Raw genomic sequence first — 22,504 nt, forward strand, 5'->3', positions numbered from 1 at the left:
ATTGTGTTGTTCTTTGTGGAACATCTATTATTAATGGTATGTATTGATGATGATGATAATAATAATAATAATAATAATAATAATGATAATAATGACAAGAAACACAGTAAAAAGGTTCTGATTTATTCATTAGACACGGGTAGAATCGTGCATATATGTAAAAAAGAAATCTTCACTTCCAAAAAGAGTAATTACAGAATATTTTATGGTTCAGTATGTTTTGTGTTGACATGGCTTCCAAAAAGATTAACAGATGCTGGAATGAAGGATCAGTCACCAAAAAAGGCAAATTTAATATGCAAGAAAATTAGTCTTATAAAATAATCATGTATACAAAAACAAGAACATATTTAAAATCTCAGGCTTGTATGAGTCATTACTGAGCCATCCAAGAATGAGAGCAAACAACGCCAGACATGGACACACATTTTAACACATTTTCTGCCCTGTAGCATGCACACCTCGTTTCCTCATGACTGATCCTTTCAACTCAAATTTCTCACTGTCTCACTTTCTTTTCCTGAGCTAACCACAAAACTTAGCAGTGAGCCCTTTTGTCAGTGTGTCCACTAAAACACGAGGCACATTAGATCTAAGGCCTGTGCTTTTACAGCATTCGTTTTACCTGGACACACTTTAAATCTTGCTCTGGACATTTCAAATGTGCCCAGAAAGAAAAAAACAAACAAACCTCCAAAGGCATGATCTGTGTCCTGAACTGCTTGTCAATCACACAGGCATCCTTTCTGTGGCATACTGTTCACCCTAACGCGGGTCATACATGTTGGCAAGTTTCTTAAAGCGTGGTCCCCAGTCATTAAGGTAGTCGTAATCCTGATCTCCATCAGAGCTACCCGAAGCAATAGAGCTGAGGCTTCCTGCAAGTGAGCCATCTCCTTCATAGTCATATATGAGGGCGGTGTCGTATGGAGGCACATTTGGATCATGGTCAGCAGCTTCCAGGCCCTGAGGAAAGAAAATGTTTCTTAGCTGATTAGGTTAAATAAAAAAAGGCTATGGGAATGCTGTTTAACCTGTAAATGGGAGATGTATATAGCTGGGCATCATCTGCATAGAAGTGCAGTGTTTTCTAATAATAGTGCCTAAACGTAAAATATAAATAGTATTGGTGCTACTACAGAACCCTGTGTGACAAAGACTTCCCATTTACGTGCTCAAATTGGAATCTATTAGATGGATACAGCTCAAACCACTGCAGGACATTTCATTTAATACCAACAGTGTGTTCTAATCTCTGCTGTAAATGATTGTGTCAACAGTGTAAAATGATGCACTGAGGTCTAGCGAAACAAGCACAGAAATGGGGCCAATGTCAGAGTCCATAAGAAGATCATTTGTCACCTTCAGTAGTGATGCACTGTAAATCCTGGTTTAAACTCTTTAAATAAACCATTCCTCTGCAGATGATCATGTAGTCGTTTTACAACTACGCTTTCAAGAATGTTTTAAATAGCAGCATAGTTGGAGATTAGTTGGTTTATAATCAGCTACTATAGTTAGGCCAAGTAAAGGCTTTTTAAGTAGTGGTTTATTTACAGACACTTTAAAGCCTGTAGATTTCAATTCAGTTTTATGTATATAGCACCAATTGAGTACGACAGTTACCTCAAGACACTTTATATTGTTTGATAAAGACCCTACAATAATAGACAAAAACCCCAACAATCAGACGACCCCCTATAAGCAAGCCCTTGGCAATTAGTGACAAAAAAGTAAGACGTCCTAGCTAAACCTGTCAAACCTCTCGAATTTGTTGTTTTCTCTTTCAGATGAGCAGCAATATCCAGCGTCTGCATTGTGTTGGCACATGACAGTGAAGAAAACAATGAAGAAGGAAGCACTTAAAATTTCATTACAGCACTTTCAGACAGATATCTGCTGTACTGAAATTGTTTTTCCAGTGTAATCCATTAGTGTAAAATTAAATGTTATTAAGAAATGGTCAGACAATAAAGGGTTTTGGGGGAAAAGCATTAGCCTTAAGCAGAGATGAGAAGCAGGGTGAAAAGCAGGTTCCTATACAGGAACACTCTCAAAGAAAAAAAACACAACTATAAAGTAGATAATAATCATCTACTTTAAACTTGAAACTTACTTTAAAACTCATGAAATTCACCCTTGAGTGTATGAGTCTTTCTGTGCTATGGGCATGCCTTTATGATTACACATGTAAACATAAGAAAACACAATCCAAATTTAGTTGTGCTGTGTTTGGTTGTCGTTTAGAATACCTGTTAGTAACTTCATTAGTAAGAGTTTTGAAATCTAATGATGCATGTTTTATTTTATGTAGATTTGGATTGAGTTTTTGCTTCAAGAGCAAGTTTTTCTTTTATTTATTGTGTTAAATAAATAAATGGTAGGAGCCTCTCACGTCATTAATGTAGTCCTCGATGTCAGTAGGATCTGCAGGAGGCCTCCGTGGGTAGGTGGGCGATGGAAGGTTATGTGGGGCGTCCTTTCTAAGGGGCTGCTTCCCTCGAGGAGGAATTCCAGACCCTGGGTAAAAGGACCCCGGGGTGGGGGGTGCATCGTGGGGGTTCCACAGCAGGTCAATATTAAAGGCGTTCTGCATTGTGAGAGAAAGAAGTCAGACACACTCAAACCATCAGTTACAATGAAATATTATTAACATTCAATTACATTACAAAGAGGAAGACTGTCTTCTGTTCACGTGCCACTGTTTACATGGTCTCCCAACCCGTGTTTTAGCCTTACCTCATCCTCCTCGCCTCCACCTTGCTCATCATAGTTGAAGACATTGTCACGTATGTCGTCTTCAGATTCCCCGATGAGCAGTCCTGTTCCTTTCTTGATGTGGTGGCGTCTTCCACAGGCGGTCACAGCAACAGCCAGGAGGAGAAGCACTGCAAAAATGAATGTATTAATGTTTATCTGATTATTCATTATCGGTGTTTTTTGTATCTACTTTTTTTCTTACATTTTGCTTCAAACATAAATGGTCAGTTAACTAATCTAATTATTGCAGCTTTATTTTGTTAATGCATGCTGGGATTTGGATACATGTTTTGCCTGTTATTCTCATGGCTGGATCATAAGTCTTTAAGATTATGTGTGCACTAAACTGCATGCAAAGCAAGTCACTTATTGCAGGTTTTAACCTATTGTGGCAAACTTTTTCACTAAAGCAGCAATATGGATATGGATTATTTTGCACGAATAACCCATCCATCTTGCTAAATCTTTTTGCTTTAAACATTTATTGAAAGGCTGAAATTACTTACACAGCAGGAGTGCAGTGCTCGCCGCAATGATAATGAGTGCGATGAAGTTGATTCCCACACTGGAGCCTAAGATTGCCCCTGCCTCAGACTTGCAGTCTCTGAAGGAGTCACAGAGACAAACAGTGACATTGACCTGAGCCTCAGCACTCAGAGCTGGGCTGCCGGAGTCCGATACTTGCACCATGACGGCATAGTCTCTGACCTCCAGGTCTACAAGCGGCTGAAGCATGGCATGAGTATCTAAAAAAAAAAAGAAAATTTAAAAAGAAAATGAGAGGAAATAAGATTTGCAAGCTCCTAAGTGAACGACCATTAATTCTGCTTCTTGTTGCTCTTTACCATTTACTTGAGTGATGGTCCAGTTGGCTGACAGATCGTCAGGTATTTGAAAGAGGAAGGGTGCAGCTTGCGGAGGAAGGTCTTCATCTACAGCAGTCAGAAGCAAACCTTTACGTGACCTGCTGCCGCCTCTGCATACAAAGCCAGTCAGGGGGAAAACCTGAGGAGGGAAGTCATTCGTCTCTTTGAGTGTAATCGCCACTGTAGCAGTGGCTGAAACACCACCAGCATCTATGCAAGAAAAGATAAATACACAATGTGTAAATCAATAGCAAAACAATTTTGCATTTTATGAATCAGCTTTGAATGTACATTGATTTCTTTTATGCTAAAAGTCTAGAATGAGTAGACGTGCTGACCTATAACCTTCACAGCAGCAGTGTAGATACTGTTTTTCACATGTGGAGATCTCATGTTAAACTTCCTCTTTGCTGTAATGTCTCCTGTATCTCTGTTGATGTCCAGCCAACTCTCAGGATCTCTGCTAATCTCATACCTATCATACAGACAGCAGAGGAAATTACCCCGTGGTCGCATATTTATTTATTTATTTTAGGAAATAGGAAAACATCTCTTGTTTCACTGCCATATCATACCTCAGATCAGAATTATCAGGGTCAAAGGCAATATTGCTTTTCAGTAATGTGCCAGGTTTCACAGACTCGGGGACCTCAATCTGTATGGGCTCCTCTCTGAAACGTGGGGCTTCATTCTCATTCACAACGGTGACCGTAACTGTGGCAGTGCTCAAAGTCAGCCTGGAAGCCTTGTTGCTCAGAGGATTAAGATTTTCCACGCTCAAAACCAGGCGGTATTTGCTCTGCGCTTCATAATCCAGGGGCTGCAATACAGAACAGCAGAGACTTAAAGTATAAATAAACTAAAACAACAAATTCAGTCATCTCATGTAATCTGAAACAGGATTTAACATCTGATGGGAAACACAGGTCTATATTTACAAAGTATGTTTTTTAAGAAAAATGAAAAACACACAAATGTACGTGAATGTAGCAAATTCAAATTAAAACTCATATGTGGAAAATTAATATGAATTTTTCCTTTAATTTGTCAGAAGGTTCAGTAAATATATTAAATGTGTACCTAAATGTCTTTACACCTATACAGAGTAGAGTTCGACTTCTCTGGCCCACTTCAGATCGAGTCTAAATGTAAAATTACATCTCTGCTTTAAAGTGCATCTGAGCACAATGTAGTTTGAATACGATCCACTAGATGGTGGTGTTTGATTGAGTATGACGGTCTCAATGTAGATTTAAAGGGTGATGTCAGTTGTTTATGTCAGTATTTTTGAGCATGCGATTTACATTACCTGGAGCAATGCAAATAGATCTCTACAATCCAGAATTGATTTGTGGTTAATATCTTCTTCATGTTTACATTTTGTTTCAGAATCTTCTCATGATTTTGCTCCATTAACTGATCACAAATTGATCACAATTCACTTAGTTGGCAACAAACAAAGTCAAAGTAAACAACGTGGTTTTTGGAAGCTAAATAATAATTTATTGAATGATGATACATTTTGTAGTATAGTGGAAAAAACGGCAGAACAGATATTCGGGGATACCAATATGAATCACACACTAAAATGGGAATTTTTCAAATTCAAGGTAAGGGAAGCGGCAATAAGGCGAAGCAAAGAAATTAAAATAAGAAATGACACTAAAGAAATCAGTATTATGAATGAATTAAACATATTAATGAAGAAAGATGCTCTATCAGATGATGAAGAAATTAAATTGAAAAGACTAAAGGAAGAAATAGATAATGCATATATTATAAGGTCCAAAGCAAAATGGCTAGAACTAGGTGAAAGAAATTCTAGTTACTTTTTTGCTCTTGAGAAACGAAACCAAAGAAGAAACAATATATCTGCTCTTAAGATTGATAATAACATAACCACTAATTATTTAGATATCTCAAAACATGTTGGTTCATTCTACAAAGATATATACAAATCAAATTGTAATATCAATAATTGTGATAGATTTATCGAGTCAGTTAAAAATTTTGCACCAACTATCTCAGAAAACTTTAAAACTAATTGTGAATGTCCCATAACAAAATCAGAAATTTCAGAGGCAATTCGATCAATGAAAAAGGGCAAATCTCCAGGTAATGATGGTTTGTCAGTGGAATTTTATTTACAGTTCTGGGATATCATTGTTGATCCTTTATTAGAATTGTTTAAGGAATGCCTTGATGGAAAAGAAATGTCCACAAGCATGAAACAGGGTATTTTAACTTTAATTCCTAAACCTGATAAAGATCTTCTTGTTATAGAAAACTGGAGACCTATCACGCTTTTGAACATAGATTATAAGATTATCTCATTGGTCTATGCCAAAAGATTAAAGAAAAATCTTGATGAGATCATAGCTGAAACGCAAACCGGATTTATGACCAACCGCCATATCAGTTCAAACATAAGGCTTATTTTTGACCTATTAGACTACTCTGAGAATATAGATGATGATTCCCTTATTGTGTTTCTTGATTTTTATAAAGCTTTCGATACGGTAGAACATTATTTCTTATTTAAAGCACTCAAAACCTTTGGTTTTGGTCCAAACTTTGTGTCAACTATCGAAATGTTTTATAAAAATATTGACAGTTGTGTTATACTATATGATCCAAATACTACTAAAAGATTTCCAGTCATGAGATCTGTTCGCCAGGGTTGCCCAATTTCACCCTTTTTATTTTTGATTGTGGCTGAACTACTTTCATTACACATTTTAAATAGCCCAGTCATTAAAGGTTTATCTATTTTTGGTAAAGAAATCAGAGTGACTCAACTAGCAGATGACATCGTTTTATTCTTAAAAAACAAAGATCAGATTGAAAATGCTATTTCATTAATAAATGATTTCTCAATTGCCTCTGGATTAAAACTAAATAAATCTAAATGTGAAATTTTAAGTTTGTACCAATCAAATGTCAAATCCTTATACAATATTCCTGTCAAAAACTGTGTTAGATACCTTGGTATTCATGTCTGTAAGAATGACACAGAGCGTCAACAACTCAACTTTTCTCCCAGGATGGAAAAAACTAAAACTATACTGAACTTATGGCTCCAAAGAGACCTATCAGTTTTTGGTAGAATCCTTTTGACTAAAGCTGAAGGTGTTTCCAGATTTGTGTATCCAGCCCTTTCCCTTAATGTGTATGATTCCACATGTAAAAATGTTAATAACTTATTTGTTAACTTTGTATGGAAGAATAAGCACCATCATCTAAAACAATCATTGCTTTGTGGACCTAAAGATAAAGGTGGTTTTGACCTTCTGGACTTCATGGATCTGAACTATACATTTAAGGTGAAATGGGTAAAAGAATGCTTAAAATCTCCTGGATCATTATGGCATTTCATTCCACATAACATTTTTAGAAATGTTGGAGGTTTACAGTTCCTATTGTCTTGTAGTTACAGTATATCAAAGTTACCAGTTAAAATGTCTGCATTTTATCAACAGGCATTGTTGGCTTGGAAATTATGTTATTCACATAACTTTTCTCCACATAGATCTATTATCTGGAATAACGAATGTATTACTAAGAGGAACAAATCACTATATTTGCAGAATTGGATTGATAAAAATATAATATATTTAAAAGACTTATTTGACTCTGAAGGCCAGCTACTTAGTTACAATGACTTTATTACAGGAAAAACATTCCCTATCAAATTTAAAGATTTTAGCTCTGTAATAAAGTCCTTTCCCAGCGGACTGACTGAGTTGATGAAAAGCTACAAAAAACAGAACACACCACATGCATCCGTTAACACTCTTTATATAAATGGTATTGATCTCTTAAGCAAGAAATGCACCAATAAACATATTAGAGAATGTTTGTATAATGCGAAGAAAATAACTCCAAGAGGGAAGTTTTTTCAGAATGTTATTTTTGATAATATCAACTGGGATAAAGCGTGGCTTGTTCCTTTTAGATTTTGTATTACAAACAAAGTTAGAGAATTACATTTGAAAATATTACATAACATATATCCATCCAACACGTACGTTTCAAGATTCTGTGACATTGATAGAAAATGTACCTTTTGTAAAACTGAACTTGAAAGTGTTACTCATTTGTTTTATGGCTGTTCATATAGTGCTACATTTTGGAGAGAGCTTGAAAATTATATACTGTGCAAGACAACATATGAAATCAAAATTGAAGGGAAGAACATTATCACTTATTTTGAAAGAAAAAAAAATATGTGCCATTGTCAATCTTTATATCTTATTAGGGAAATTCCATATACATAAATGTAAATTTCAAAACTCAACCCCATCATTTAATTTGTTTTTGATTGAAATTGAATATTACTTAAACTCTCTTAAATTAACTTCCAATAAAAAAGGTTTATCACTGATTGAAATTCATTCAGAAATGTTTAACGAATGAGCTGTCACAACTTTCAAGTACAAAGTTGTTATGAAGTCTGTCACATTCCCCCCTTTTTTTCTTTTCTTTTTTTCTCCTTTACTTATTTATCCTTCTTATTTCATTGTACTGTATATTGTTACTCTTATTTGCCTTGTATGTCTACTGTACAAACTGAACTGGAATGACTGACTGTTCGCTTTATAATTTCAATAAAGTTTGAAAAAAAAAAAGCATGCGATTTACAACAATCCTGGACACCAGAAAGATCTTCTTGTCTTGTCATGTCATTTTTTTCTATTATTGCTATTTTTCTATTCTATTACAGCTATTGCTGTATAAATTATTAATGATTAAATTATCAAATTTATGTAAGTCCCCAACTTTTACCTGTTTAATAATGTTCAATATTTAATAAAGAACCACATTGTTGTCCCTGTTTCTGTGAATGCTTTGGAAACATTCCCTCCTCCCTCCCCGGCTTTACCTTCACCACTGTGAGGACCCCCTGGTTGGTGATGGGATCAGTACGGACAGCAAAGTTTCCTCTGTAGTCATGTGAAATGAAGTATCTGGCCTTCCAGTTTTTCGTTCCAGTATCGTCTCTGTCTGTCACATTCACTCGTCCGAGCTCGTAGTCGTTCCTGTTCTCCACCGCTGTCATGTTGTACTACACGCGCCACAAACAGAAAAGAAATCACCGATCATGATAACAAATTGAAGTGACAGGTTAGATCCTAAAATTAAGGAAAGTATTTTCCTGAGACTTCTGAGACTTACTGAGTCAGGGCTGAACTGCGGTGCGTGGTTGTTGATGTCAGAAACATGTATGATTGCCACACCTTCACTTGTTAGTCCCATGCCCCCCATATCAGCCACCCGTAGTTTTAACCTGAATTCTTTCACCACCTACGGGACGCAATACAGCACGTTAGTGAAATAAAAGCATTATGATGCTCTGCAAAAGCCCTCCTCCTGTTTACCTCTCTGTCCAGGCCTACATCTCTTGTGTAGATGGCACCTGTCTCGTTGTTGATGCCAAACATGATCTTGGTAATGGCGTTGGGAGGAATGCTATCCTGGTCAATGATGGAGTAGCTCAGAACAGCGTTTTCTGTCATTGGGTCGTCTGCATCTGTGGCTGTCACTGTCATTACTGATGTGCCTGTCGTGAATGATTGAGAGCTCAGGTCAGCGGGACAGATCTCATAAAGTCCCTCAAAAGATCCATCAGAGTGGATCACGGATGTGTGGCGTTGGTGCTGAGACTGCAGGACTTCATTGAGAAAATGTCCAACATTACAAAACGCCGTGCCTTTAAAATGGACTATTAGGTGAAAAAAATAGTTTGCTTGTTATTGTCTAAATGGGTCATATATGTGTGTACCTGGGACTGAGAACTCAGAGACAGTGCCCACAAACGGGCTCTCAATGAAGACAGGTCTATTGTCATTCTGATCCAGCACTAATATCTCTATGGTGGTCGGATTCTCCAGTCGCTCTCCACTGGGGGACAACGCGAAGGCTTTAAGCTACACACGCACACACACACACACAATACAAATACAACAGAAAATGTGTTAGAATCAAATATCACTGTGCTTGCCACAAACATCCAACTATGGAAGCATGATCGGCAGAGCAAAGTTGAAAATTGAACTTGAATTGAACTTATTTTCTCAGAAGTTTTAAATTTTGACTTATACATGGTTGTTTTTTTTTTCCAGTGGCAGAAACAATCTTCCATATCCAGCAATCCCCTCAAGGTGTCTTTAGACTTTTACATTATCTGAACACAACATGTGTTGGCAGAAAGAAAAGAGCAGGATGTTTGGGTCAGGGTTACATCACAAGTCATATGATCTCAAACATTCAGAAGTCCTTCCCGAGATGCTCATAAAGATCCCTGGAAAGCTGACCTCTGGCTTTGCTTTGTTTTGCTTTTTCCTGTCTGCTTTAAGGCAGAAACACGCTCTGGAACACACGGGAGCTCTTAAACAGCACGTTGTAGCTTGTGTAAGTGAGCACTTCTGGCGACCTGTGCTTTAAAACTTAACTCCCATAAACGCAGTCTTACCGTGAAGCTGCTGTACTTCTCTCTGTCCAGTGGCTGCTTGCTCCTGATCACCCCTGTCTTGTCATCAATCTCAAACAGGTTCTTGGGCTCCTGGTCAACCCCCTGTCCCTCTAACTTGTAGATTACCTCACCGGTGAAGATTTTGTCAGATTTGATCTGGACAGAAAGATTAGAGAAAGCTGATGATCATCAAAAACTTCAAATGAGTCACTTTGTGGACAATTAGGGCTGTGAGACTAATCAATACAACAAGTTTGTATTTTTTTTATGTAATAATTTTTCTATAAAATGGCTATTTCTCAGTGTAAGGTATGATTTTTACATTTAGGTCATGGGAAGTCTGCAACAACGGCTCTATGTTGTGTGTAATATGTTTGAATGAAATTTACAGTCAGTGTTGTTCAATATTAAAGAAATCGACTTAATAGGATTCAGTCCTCACTAATTAACACAATTAGCGTGGACTTAGTCTTTAGAAGGAAGTCACCAAACTCTTTATTTACTGCACCTGCAAAAGTTAGCACCTTGTTGGGAAATCTGTACAAAGCCTATGAGTGTGCAGTGCCCCTCAGTTTCTCAGATGTCATTATGCCTGGTTTCAAAACAATAAATGTCTTCATGAATGAAGCTTATATATAAATTCAGTCAAGAAGCTCTGTATTCCCTCATCTGCATTGCATTGCTGGATGTGGTGGGGGCTCCTAGTCTCTTTTTTACTTCCCCCCTGCTTTTCCCACGGTGTCGTCATCACCCTGGCCCAATCATTTTCTTGTCTGCCTTTTGCAAGCCAGTCAGCCTCAGTCCCATGTGCTTTAAACCTCACTCTCATTCGTGCAACCCCCATCCTCCCCCAATCCACCGCTTCCGTGCCAGATAGAGATTCTCGTTCAAATCTCCACCTGCTTCACTTCAGCTAACACCAGTGTCTGCACTCTGGAGGGTTCTGTTCTACTTCCTAACACGGCACTGCTTTGCTATGTTCACTTCTGATCATCAAAAAGTTTATTACTCAGACTTTATATTTCAATAAATCACAAATCATGTTCAGTTCTTCAAATGCTCTCTCCTTATTGAACTGGACTTTACCACCCAATGTGTGATGTCACCATGGTTACTACCTGGATGTTTTATATTCAGTGTATAATTAGTAAAAATAGATTTTTTTATATGGAATATGGATTTATATTTATTAATGACCATGCCAAATAGGCCTGTAACAAAAACCTGAAAAGCGGTCCGGTGCTTGATTTTGCATGAAAACCACAGACCTGGCGACCCATGAGAGAAGATGAAGAAGAAAAAGAAGAAGACGAATGCAGTGATGAATCGATGTGAAAAGTTTTAATTTGGCATTTACCTGGACAAGGTCTTCAGGAATCTGCTTGCTATTCTCTGACACTCTGATTGGAGGAATGATCCAGTCCCTCTTTACTCTGATCAGCCCTTTGCCTCGACTTCTCCATGGGTGAAGGACCTGAGGATGCAACTCTTTCTCACTATGGCGAGGTTCTGCAGAGCTCCACACCTGGAGGAGGAAAAAAAAAATTACAGCATAAAACTCACTGGAAAATGAAGTTAGACATTAACCACACACACACACACAGACACACACTGCTTCCTACTACTGAGCTGTAATGGAGTTATAATGTGCAGCAGTCAGTGAGATCACATGTAAGTCACCTTCATGGAATACACACATTATATCATTACATTTGCAGCTGTTTAAATCAATGTTGAGAGTCTTCCTCAGAGCTCTAACGCTCCCTGTGGCCTGATGGAATGGCAGCGTAGAGCCGAGGCCATCTGTGATGTAGAGTCTGTGGGATTGTCTGGGGGCTGAAGGGGAGCAGGGCCGCAGATTCAGGTTACACCCACTAACATGTCATCGTCCTTTGATCTGGGTGCAAATTCATCTCAGGACGAGGAAACAAAAACAGTCCTGCTCATTTCACAGGCTCTCCTTCAGCACATTGCTCGTCCTGATTGTGTACGCCCCAAAACACCCACACACACATTACATGCAAGCAGCCCACTCACACAACAGCTGTCGACTATGGATTTAGATCCTGTGCTTTCCCACCCGCATTCCTGCTCACACTCACAAATTCCCCTTTATGCTCAGCTCTGCACCTGACTGGGAGTTTGGGGTCACCTTACGGATCTGTTCAGCTGTAGGAATTCCACAGACACGCTCATATACATGATTTCCCCCCCACTCATATATGCACACACATAGAGACTGACATACATGCATGTGCAGAGACCAAACACCCACCCCCGCATAAGCTTATATACACATTTCCGTAAGTTGCTTCCTGCTTCTCTCTGGGATTTGACTGTTCTCAGGATTACTCCTCATATGTTTAAGAGCTCAGAGGCTCGACCCACAAGACCAGAAATAAATGCAGATCTATCAGCTAAAGGCTTTCTCATATATCTCTCTTTGCATTTACACACATGCAGTACATGTCTAACTATTAATTGTTAACCTATTTCATGAAAGTTTTATAGGGTGTGTAAATATGCTGAGTAATGGATAAAGAAAATTGTGAATATTTTTTAAACGGGCTGTGAGCCCATCCTGTCTCTAGGGTGAGTGATCTGCTATACTGATCCTCTGGTATGCTGCTGGGACAGTGAATGGAGGAATGGCAGCCACTGCTGGCATCTGCAGGTCGAGTCAGAGGGCAGGCTAATCTTAGACCGTTCTATATTCCCAACGCCTGGATACCTATTTAACTTTTCGTAGCCATCAACATCTACACACTGCAAAGATGTTTACACTCAGATTCCAGCAGTGCGTGTCACCCACACCAAATCGCTTTGATAGTTATCTCCTTTCATACTAAAGACTTCCGATATATGAACTCACAAACTTCTACAGGCATAGCAATGCATACTGCATTGTTGGTTAATCTTAAAATCAACAACAGCTGCATCACAGTTGCTACCCTCCTCTCCAAATACAGAACTTTCTAAATTTGTCCGAATTGGTCACATTTAAGAATGCACACACAGCCAGTTGCAGTGAAGTCAGTAACAATGCAAGTTCATGCAACTGAAAAACTTTGCAGAGCTCATCTCGTCTGCTTTATTTAAAAGACTGAAAACAGGTTTGTTGGACAAAGAAAGGATTTTTGTAGCTTTTCCTCTGTCAGGAACCTGCTTACTTTTCTCTAACACTCCACTATGGTGGTGGTCTGCGTGCAAACCCAGTATATTTTAAATAAAGCAAGAAATATGTGATTGAAGTGCAGACTTCCAGCTTTGATTCAAGGGGTTTAAATTTATTCATCAACCATCCATTTTCTTCCGCTTAAATGCAAAAACTGAAGAGAATGCACTCTCAGGAAGAGCATGCAAACACCACAAAGAAAAGCCTCGACCAGATGAATGAACTTAGTAACTGTGTAGGAGAGGGTTATCAAAGATAAGGCCTGAGGGCCAAAATTGTCCTGCCAAAGACTCCAATCTGGCCTGCTAGATAGCAGTGGAAAATGTGAAGGAGGACTTTTAACTGAACTTTTAACGTTTAAAGTTTTACAACTTTTCCAGCTGATAAAAATCTTCTCCATGGCCTTTTACACTAAACCAAAGTAATTAAGGTAAACTTTTTAGTTACTTAAATACCTATAGTATTAGAAGTACAGTTAGTATGTGAGTTAAGCTTCTTGACTGACAGAAAGGGGCGTGTCAGTGGGCCGACCCACTGAAGATCTAAGTTGGCTGTAGGTGGCCCATGATGTAAATGAGTAGGACTTACAGCCATTTTAATACCGTATCTTCCATTTCTCTATCAGAGGCTTGAAATTTTAAAAATATGAGGCCCATAGATGAGATGTGTAAGTAACGCATGTCATAGGCTAAAAAAACAACAACCCAACAACAACAAAAAAACCCCAAAAACAAATCTATAGAAAAAGCGACTGATTCATTCTTTTAAAAAAACGAATGCACTGAGAAGCTCAGCAACACAAAAACGCCAGACAAATCAGAGAAGACAGTTAAAGTGGATGATGATGGGGTTATTTCCATGGTGAAGAAAACACCATCACAACATCAGCAACAAGAGGTTTTCAAACATGAACCTCTGATAACAAATCGACATTTAACTTTTTCTTTCTTTGTTTCTCTTTTTAAACACTCTGAATCACTGACTTGTCCCATTGCTTCAACTTAAGATGAGGCTGTGTTTTGGAAGACAGTGTCTCCATCAGCACTGTTAAAATGCTTTTACCAGACCGAAATGCGGCAGCACCAAAGTGTCGTGTTACCAATTAGACCGGCGAGTGCCTCTCCTGACAGGCTGAGCGACGACACCACACACAGATTAACTGTTTTTAGAGGCTTTTCCCAGATACTTTTACAGCTTGGCCTTTCACCTCGGACCCTCACAGGACCACGGACGCCTCGTTTGGGGACGACGTGCCTTCACAGCAAGAACCATTAAGCACTCTAAGGAGTCTTTAACAGGTTCGAGAAAGTTTGACTCTAACTCACTGATGCCGGCTTCAGAGAAAAAAGCATACCATCACACTGTGAAGAGTACTGAAATACTGTGAAGCAAGAGATGGATATGTGTTATGTTGCATGTGGTAAGTTCCACTGGGGGAAAATCTATTAGGTTTTCTGTTGCACATAATGTTTTCTAAGTGATGTAATTTGCAGTAAAAACGAACTTTCTTAAATTACTTTAATACTTACTTAGTATTAAAAGAAAAGATACGCAGACACATATCTGTTCCATCCAAACACAATGTCAGGCATGCATACCAGCAATTCATCATGAGGCGATTACTGTAAAACTACTGCCACTATTGTCAACCCTGCAAATGCACTCAATCTGAGACATTCCTTCACAGAGCCCTCTGAGCTGTCCACCTTCCAAGTACTGTTACTGTTACAAATGCATTATTTGTTGGACATGAGCCACTCTCTGCAAAGCATGCCTGTTACAAAAAAGGCAATGGAAATGTATGCCACAGGTTGCAAAACAATGTTTTTTCACACAATATGGGAGTCATCTGAAATATTCTGTAAAGTAGAGACACAAGTTACAAGGTGTAAAATAGTGAAGGATAACAGGGAGAGATTAAAAGCAAAAGTAAGGCTTTGTAGTATTTAAAATGACATTATATTGATGAAGTCTTGTCCCTGACAATTCACTGTGTCTGTAGTGAAGTCTGCACCTCTGTTTATCCATGTACTAAATCTCTATCAGCCCGAGTATCTTCTTTCCGCATGCGTTTGTGTAACATTCGCACAAATAGCTCAAGAAAACACTGAGTGTTTGAGAAGCCACGCCTGCAGCATACCAGGGAGTCCCCCCGGCCGCAGGCTAGAGGTCACACAGGTGTCCCTCAGGTCACTTCTGTTACCGGACCTCAAGCACAGACTCTCGACCGCTCAGCCACCAGCAGTACTGATCCCACAGCTCCACTCTTTGCTAAGTCATGATTGCCTGACATGGGTATATACACCCTATTTATGGTGGCACAACAAGTGTGCCTCCCCCTTAGAACAGATGTCTGAGCTTTAGGAATGCAATGCAAGGCTGTAAAATTCAGCTAAAAGTAGATTTGTTAGGGGCAAAAATAAGCATGGAGTTACTAAATAATAAAATTAAACAACGTGATCTGTGAAGTGTTGGGTTATATTAAAGTGGCCAGTACAATTATTGTACTGGCCACTTTACAATCATCCACACAGAACTTCACACTCAGACTGCAGGCTTACTTGTGGTTCCTAAGATAAAAGTAGAATAGGAGGCAGCGCTTTCAGCCGTGGACCCAGCTCCCAGGTTGGATTCAGGAGATTCAGGAAACAGACACCCTCTCTACTTTTAAGATTAGACTTAAAACTTTCCACTCTGATAAAGCTTATAGTTAAGGCTCGATCAGATGACCAAGAATCCTCCCTGAGTTATGCTGCATCAGGTCCAGGCTGCTAGGAACCACTCTGCATTTAATCATTAGTTATTAATAATCTCAGGCTCGACCACAGCATGTCTTTGTCCCGTGATCCTCCTCTCATCCCCAAAAAATCACGGCAGATGGCTGCCCCTCCCTGAGCCTGGTTCTGCAGGAGGTTATTCCTGTTAAAAGGGAGTTTTTCCTTCCCACTGTTGCCAATCCTTGCTCATAGGGGGTTGTGTGATCACAGTCTTTACCTTTAATATAAAGCACCTTGAGGCCTTTAGTAAAGAAAATGCATTGTACAAATTCTATTAACTGGAATATATAAAACAACAAAAACAATCTATTCATCCTCAAGACCTCTTAGACTCATTGGAGGTGGAAGCATCACTGTAAGCTTATACTGTTGGGAAATATGTGATTAAAACCTACTTAGTGGAAATTTAAAGTTTCCAGGAATAAAAAAACATTATGCAAGATAAAAGTCTTGGGCTTGAATTATTCACAATATAACAGCCACTAAATTCAGGAACATCAAAACAAGGAAACTCAAAGTAATAATTCTCATGAAAAAGAAGTTATGACAGTATTTAACAAACTACTCAGCAGTTTTCAAGAAATGCCGTATGCGTCCAAGTCATTTGGATGTCCTTTTAACATCTCTGTATGTGTTAATTTACGATTTCACCAGGGATACAAATGGTCCATGGTAGAAACCCATCATAGCACTGCTGCTGAGTTATTCTTGAGGGTGCGTGAGTATATGTATGACCTCTAAATTACCAACTGTCACCACACGGCTTTCCACGTCTCAGTCTGTAAGAAAGAGGCAACACAAAGAAAAGGAAATTGACTTTACTGCTTAGCTGAATCTTTTTTTTTTTTTTATAAAATTGAAGTTGTATTTTGTACCCTTTGCTCTTTCTGAAACTCTAGCTAGCGCAAACAGCCTGCAGGTATCCACACCCAGCAGGACCTGTGATTCAGACCCTCTGACTGATTGTTTCCGATGAGTGAGACCTCAGCGCCAGCTGGCCAGCCGCTCCACACTCTTGATTTGTACACCCGATTTCATGGTCCAGATGCGACGCACTCCTCTTTCCGCAAGGGGGGATTACAGAGCGGGACAAATGGCATCACATATGCATCTGGGAACAGCTGTGGCTGTTGCCCTCTCTTCGCCACAGCGTACCCAAAGCAGGCACCAACACTCGAGTTCAAACAGCTTACTGAAAAATTAAAACACAACTGAAAGCTATCAGGTGACACTAGTGAAAGCCTTTGGAGTGGCCTGACAACCGCTGATGGTTCAATTAATTTTACTCTGATTATTTATGTAGCAGAGACCTTGACAAATTTCTTTCACTTGTGAAGTGTACACAGAAGAGAAACAATGCCCAAAATGTTTGTGCATTTGCCCAGCGTGTCCATCTGTAACGTCTTAGGACCGCTGGCTGGGATTACTTTGAACACATTTCTTTTTCATTCAGATTGAAGATTTGGGGTAAGTTGTTTATATGCTATATGTGTTAATTCAATCTGTTGTATACATGTGGTGACTCGCTAAAATAGAACCGTTTGGCATGAGCAAAAATAATGAATACAAGATGCATTTGTCCTCCTTCCTTCCTTTTATTTTACACCTTTGACAGATGTCTGTTCAGCTCAATCGCTGCTGTAAGATTTGTATTAAAAGATTTTGTATTAAAAACAAGCTGTCTCCGGAAAACTGCCTAAACTTTGAAGCAGGTATTTGTGGAAAGGGCAGAAGTGTGTGTCCAATTACACATTTGCATTTTTACAGCCCTTTTTATAGGTTTTATGCACAGACAGGCAGACATACTCAGGGAGAACGCAGCTAAAGAGTAATCAGTTTGATTTGTTTACGTACTTCTCTTCTGATTGGTTTATGGAACGGTTTACTCCACACATGGGCTTTGCATCAGTTTCATCTTGTTTGCTTTGGTTGAAGGGTTCATACAGTACATTTCTATTGTGTTTGGGCATTTAAACCAATCTCAATCAAAAATCAGTCATTACAGCAGTGCAGAAGAATAATATACTTAGAGTTTCTAGACTCTAAGCTCATCACTCCCCAAAAGTATGATACAAATAAAAATTTGGGATTGATGAGGAAACAACTCCCTAGAGTTTTGAAGTGGATGCTGGGCTGGTGTAGAGGTCTACACAGGAAGCGGCAGCCAGAACAGAAATCTGTATCTGCAATCTTCTTAAACGTTTTCCTGAACTGGATTGGTGACATGTGGAGATTGTGACACGTATGAAGGCTTTGGTCCAGCGTTGGAAGCTGCATGGCAAACCACAACATATATCAAATCCGAAATAAGGCAACAGGTATTTGGGAAGTTCTCATATGTGAACAACAATTGCTTACGTTGTAATTGGACCAATACTTATATAGCACCTTTCTACTTAACTCAAAGGAAATTCTACCAAAAGTTGAATTCACTCACTCACACAGTACAGTCCAAAGACATGAGGTTAGGGCTATTGGTCATTCTAAATTGGCCATTGGTGTGAATGTCTCTCTGTGTTAGCCCTGCGTCATACTGGCAACCAGTCCAGGGTGTACCCTGCCTCTCGGCTATGGTAGATGGGACAGGCTCCAGCCCCCCCGTGACCATGGTAAGGATAAGCTAAAGACCATGAAAGAATGATTTTAGCATTGGACACCGACCACTGTACCCACCATAAATCTGCTGCTCCATGTGTGCTAAAAGACAGTTTTCAGAAGAGCCATAAATGATTGCTTTTTTTTTAGGTTATATTGTATTATATGGATGTATTACTCTCACTCTGGGACTTGTAACACCTCCAGTGTTTGAAGGAGCAATGTGATCCCCTATCACCCTCTACACACAGAGCCTAAGCAGCTGTCTGATATCAGACCTGAGGACTGGGATCCTGAACTGTAAAGGTCACTTCAGTGTTTACTGAGCTTTCAAATCATTTACAGGATTATTTATTTATGTGCATATGAAGAGTTATAAATAAAATGGTTACTGATGTCCTGTGACAAAATAGCTTCCTCTGTAGCCGGTGTCAGTGATTTATCACACGCGCGACCAAAGAGACAATGTATATTATCTCATTATTATTAGTTACCGAATAGCAGCAGATCAGAGAAACCGGCGGAAAACATGCGAACCGTTCATTTTGATAGCTTTATAGGATCAGCCACATTTATAGTGAATTATAAAACATCATGGCAAGACTTCCCTCACGAAACCTGGGCTGCATTACTACTCCAAACAGAGAAGAGGACTGATGGTGGTTGGAAGGGCTGTGGGCAATAAGTCAGTTTACATTGTCCTCCATTATAGATTTCATAATGGTGTCTGCTGACAGGGGCTACTAATGATGCCATGAGCCCTCTGTACACATCTGGAGTCTCCTGTTCCTCAAAACACTCCATCATCCTCCTCAGACTTGGATGTAATGTTTATATCAGGCCCGATCTCTGATTGCAGAGCCGGTGAATGGTGCGTCTATTGATGAAAATGAGTTACTGCTTGGCCAAGGACACGTTTCAGGTAAAAACATAAACTGTATATTTAAAGAGCAGAGCAGCTAAAGGTCGTCCTCTAAACAAGAGCACGAGCAGGAAGCAGAGAGGTTCTTGGAAGCTGGCCCAGTGTAGATCCGTACAGATTCACACGGTCACAGCCAGTCTAATACATGCGTTCAGTTACTTCTCGCTGATATTTTTATAGCATGCAGAAAGTGGAGCACATGTACTCCCTCCAATAGCTCAGGCACCTGTGCACTGAGTTCAATATTCACCTCTCAGCATCTGCTACAAAACTGCTATAAGTCAGTGCGACCAGTTTGGATGTTTTTAAAACTGGCTGCCTTTTTAATCAACTACACACACACACACACACACACACACACACACACACACACACACACACACACACACACACACACACACACACGTAGCCTAAAGCTCCAATAAATCATGAAAGTTTGTTCATCTCAGTCAACAGGTGGTACGAGGAGACAAAGATTTTTTCTTACCTGACAAACCAACGTAGCGAGCGCGCACACCATCAACATCCGGACCGCCATCCTCAATTCCTACACTCAGAAACTCAGCACAGACAGATCTCTGATGACTGAAAAATCTGAGGGTCCACACAAAGAACCGGGCTGCTGAGCGGCTCCCCTGAACAAAACAGGCCTGACTCTCCAACCCTGAAACCCGTCCCTCTCTTCCCTTCTCTCCAACCTCTCTCAGACTGTCTCTCTCTCCCCCTTTTCCTCTCCCAGCATCTGTCTCTCACAGCTCCACCCTGTCCATAGCTGGGGTATGTCTCACAGTCATGGAGTTAGAATTTCAGAAGCAGGCCTCCCATGTACCCCAGCACATGTGCTGTCACTCACAAGTCCAGTGAGAGAGAGAGGGGGAGAGGGAGAGGGAGAGAGAGCCAGGGCAGCTGTTAGCGGTGCAGACAGACACTGTGGCTTCACCAGTGAATGAGTTTTAAACACTTCAGAGACACAAAGCAAAAGAAGTGAATGAAAGAAAGACCAGACGGGATGTAAAACAATTAAAAATGCATTATTAGTTCTGTTGCATTAAACTGCAGAACTAATCACTATGTTGATTCTTTTTAAGCTGATTTCTCCTCTAAAAGTCTTTTTAGTGATTACAGCTTGGAAAAGAGTGAGTCTATAGGAGAGAGAAAGTTGAACCATTTCCAATTAATCAATCTAATGTAACACCTGCAAATCCACACCTCAATTTTATAAAGCAAGGGTGTCAAACATAAGGCTCGGGGGCCAGAATCAGCATGCCAAAGACTCCAATCTGGCCCACTGGAAGGTTTTGGAAAATGTGAAGGAGGGCTGAGATTTTTAACTATAGCTTTTCCTACTGATGAAGACCTCCTCCACTGCCATTCATGCAACACCAGTGTAATTAAGCAATAGATAAACAATTAAATGGCAAATGTTTTTCCATGAACTATCACAGAAATGTCAGGTTTTTTTTACAATGTCTCCACAGTAAAAAACAAACAAACAAATAAATAAATCTATTAAAAAAACAATTTTATAATTAAAATAACCGAGGCACACTGTTAAAAGTGCACTCCTTTTTCTTATGCTCAGATATTTCAGGGATTAAATGAGACCTTAAGCTTCTTTACACTGACAGGATAGAGGAGTTTCATTAGTCTTGCACACTTCAGGTCAAAGTGGGCCGGATGTGGCCCACAGTGTAAAATAAAACGGCTATAAAGGGCAAGTGAAAAGATGACTTTAGTGGAGGATTTCTTCAGAATGTAAAACGTGTTGTCATATGTGTGCAGTGATATAGCATCTGGAAAAACTGTGATGGACACTGCGGAGCTATGACAGCACCAGCGCTGCGTGCGGGCAGACCGCACCTTAATGAGCTCATGAGGAGGCATTACATGGATGATGAGGCCGTAAAGATTTCAGGCTCTCAACTGCTCAACAGCTCCGACTCAAATATTGTTTCGACACCAGTATTGCTCCACTTACAAATACGTCAAAAAACAAACTCTGCATGTCCTCTTTCACTTCCTGTCTTCCTCTTTTCCTTCTGCCTGGCAGCTGTCCGATATATCCACCATCCCTCCTCTGTACATGTCAAAACCATCTCAGCCTTGCCTCTAACTTCATCCCCTAATTGCTCTACCTGAGTTGTCCCTCTGATATACCCATTAATCTTGTCCACCCACTAACGCTTAAAAATATCACATAACTCATTAAAAGCTTGGCTCATTTTTCAAAAAAGTATCTCACAGGGCAGATTGAGCAATTTATATATTGCTTTCCAGAGCCAGGTTTTGGCAATAATAAACACACACGCACAAATGTTGCATTCATAAACATTTATAACTATTTATGTTAGAAGATGAGCTGTTTAAAACTGAAGACAATTCGCTGCTTTGCGGTTCAGTACAAAGGGCCCGTCTGATATGTGCAGCGTTTTTGTGGAACTTCTTCAGCTGAAGAGGTTTCGATTGTGGATAAAATGAAATACTTTCGCAGTTTGTCGGGCTTCAAACTCTAAACTGGTGCTACAGCATCACATGTCTCATGCCAGCAAGCAAGGATCACTCCATTGTAACAATGAGACAGTATTACTGCATTAACTCATACACTTGTTACATCAGGACATCTCTAAAGACAAACTGGTGAAGAAATCCCAGAGAGCTGAATAAAGCCCATTATTTAGATGGTGTGTAACACATGTCTCAGCACCCACGATACGCATTTTACTGTTAATCTGTAGTACTGAAATATAAAATTGCGCTTTTAAATAACTGCAGGATTCAAGTTGTTTAGAATTGTAACTACCTTCAGGCAGAGCAGGTGAGCTACTTTCAACCTTTAACTGGTTGTATTGACTTTAGCCTTAAAGCGAGCAGCAAGATAGCAATGTCGTATTAACCTGATTTAAATCACTACATGAAAACAAAGAGGTGTTATTCTAA

General features: G+C 39.5%; 1 protein-coding gene across 1 annotated transcript; it reads right to left on the reverse strand.

Annotated features, from left to right (window-relative positions):
• Positions 1-107: 107 nt before the first annotated feature.
• On the reverse strand, positions 108-20,814 carry cdh15 (cadherin 15, type 1, M-cadherin (myotubule)). The gene is made up of 14 exons (XM_040010648.1): positions 20,055-20,814; positions 11,456-11,623; positions 10,099-10,254; positions 9,409-9,553; positions 9,005-9,186; positions 8,802-8,930; positions 8,509-8,691; positions 4,202-4,446; positions 3,965-4,101; positions 3,606-3,836; positions 3,267-3,506; positions 2,740-2,888; positions 2,396-2,590; positions 108-966 (listed from the first exon to the last, which is right to left on the reverse strand). The coding sequence occupies exons 1-14, from the start codon at positions 20,103-20,105 to the stop codon at positions 766-768; spliced, it is 2,412 nt and encodes an 803-aa protein (XP_039866582.1). The 5' UTR covers positions 20,106-20,814; the 3' UTR covers positions 108-765.
• Positions 20,815-22,504: the final 1,690 nt, after the last annotated feature.

Source organism: Simochromis diagramma, unplaced genomic scaffold (genome assembly GCF_900408965.1).
Source record: "Simochromis diagramma unplaced genomic scaffold, fSimDia1.1 OVJJ01000603.1, whole genome shotgun sequence".
Taxonomy (NCBI): domain Eukaryota; kingdom Metazoa; phylum Chordata; class Actinopteri; order Cichliformes; family Cichlidae; genus Simochromis; species Simochromis diagramma.

Excerpts from the sequence above, each read along its gene's own strand:
- cdh15 (XM_040010648.1), bottom strand. The coding sequence starts at position 20,105 with ATGGCGGTCCGGATGTTGATGGTGTGCGCGCTCGCTACGTTGGTTTGT. Across the intron at positions 10,255-11,455 it reads TTCCTGAAGACCTTGTCCAG|ATCAAATCTGACAAAATCTT; the intron begins GTAAATGCCAAA and ends CTTTCTGTCCAG. Across the intron at positions 967-2,395 it reads TCGAGGACTACATTAATGAC|GGCCTGGAAGCTGCTGACCA; the intron begins GTGAGAGGCTCC and ends TTCTTTCCTCAG.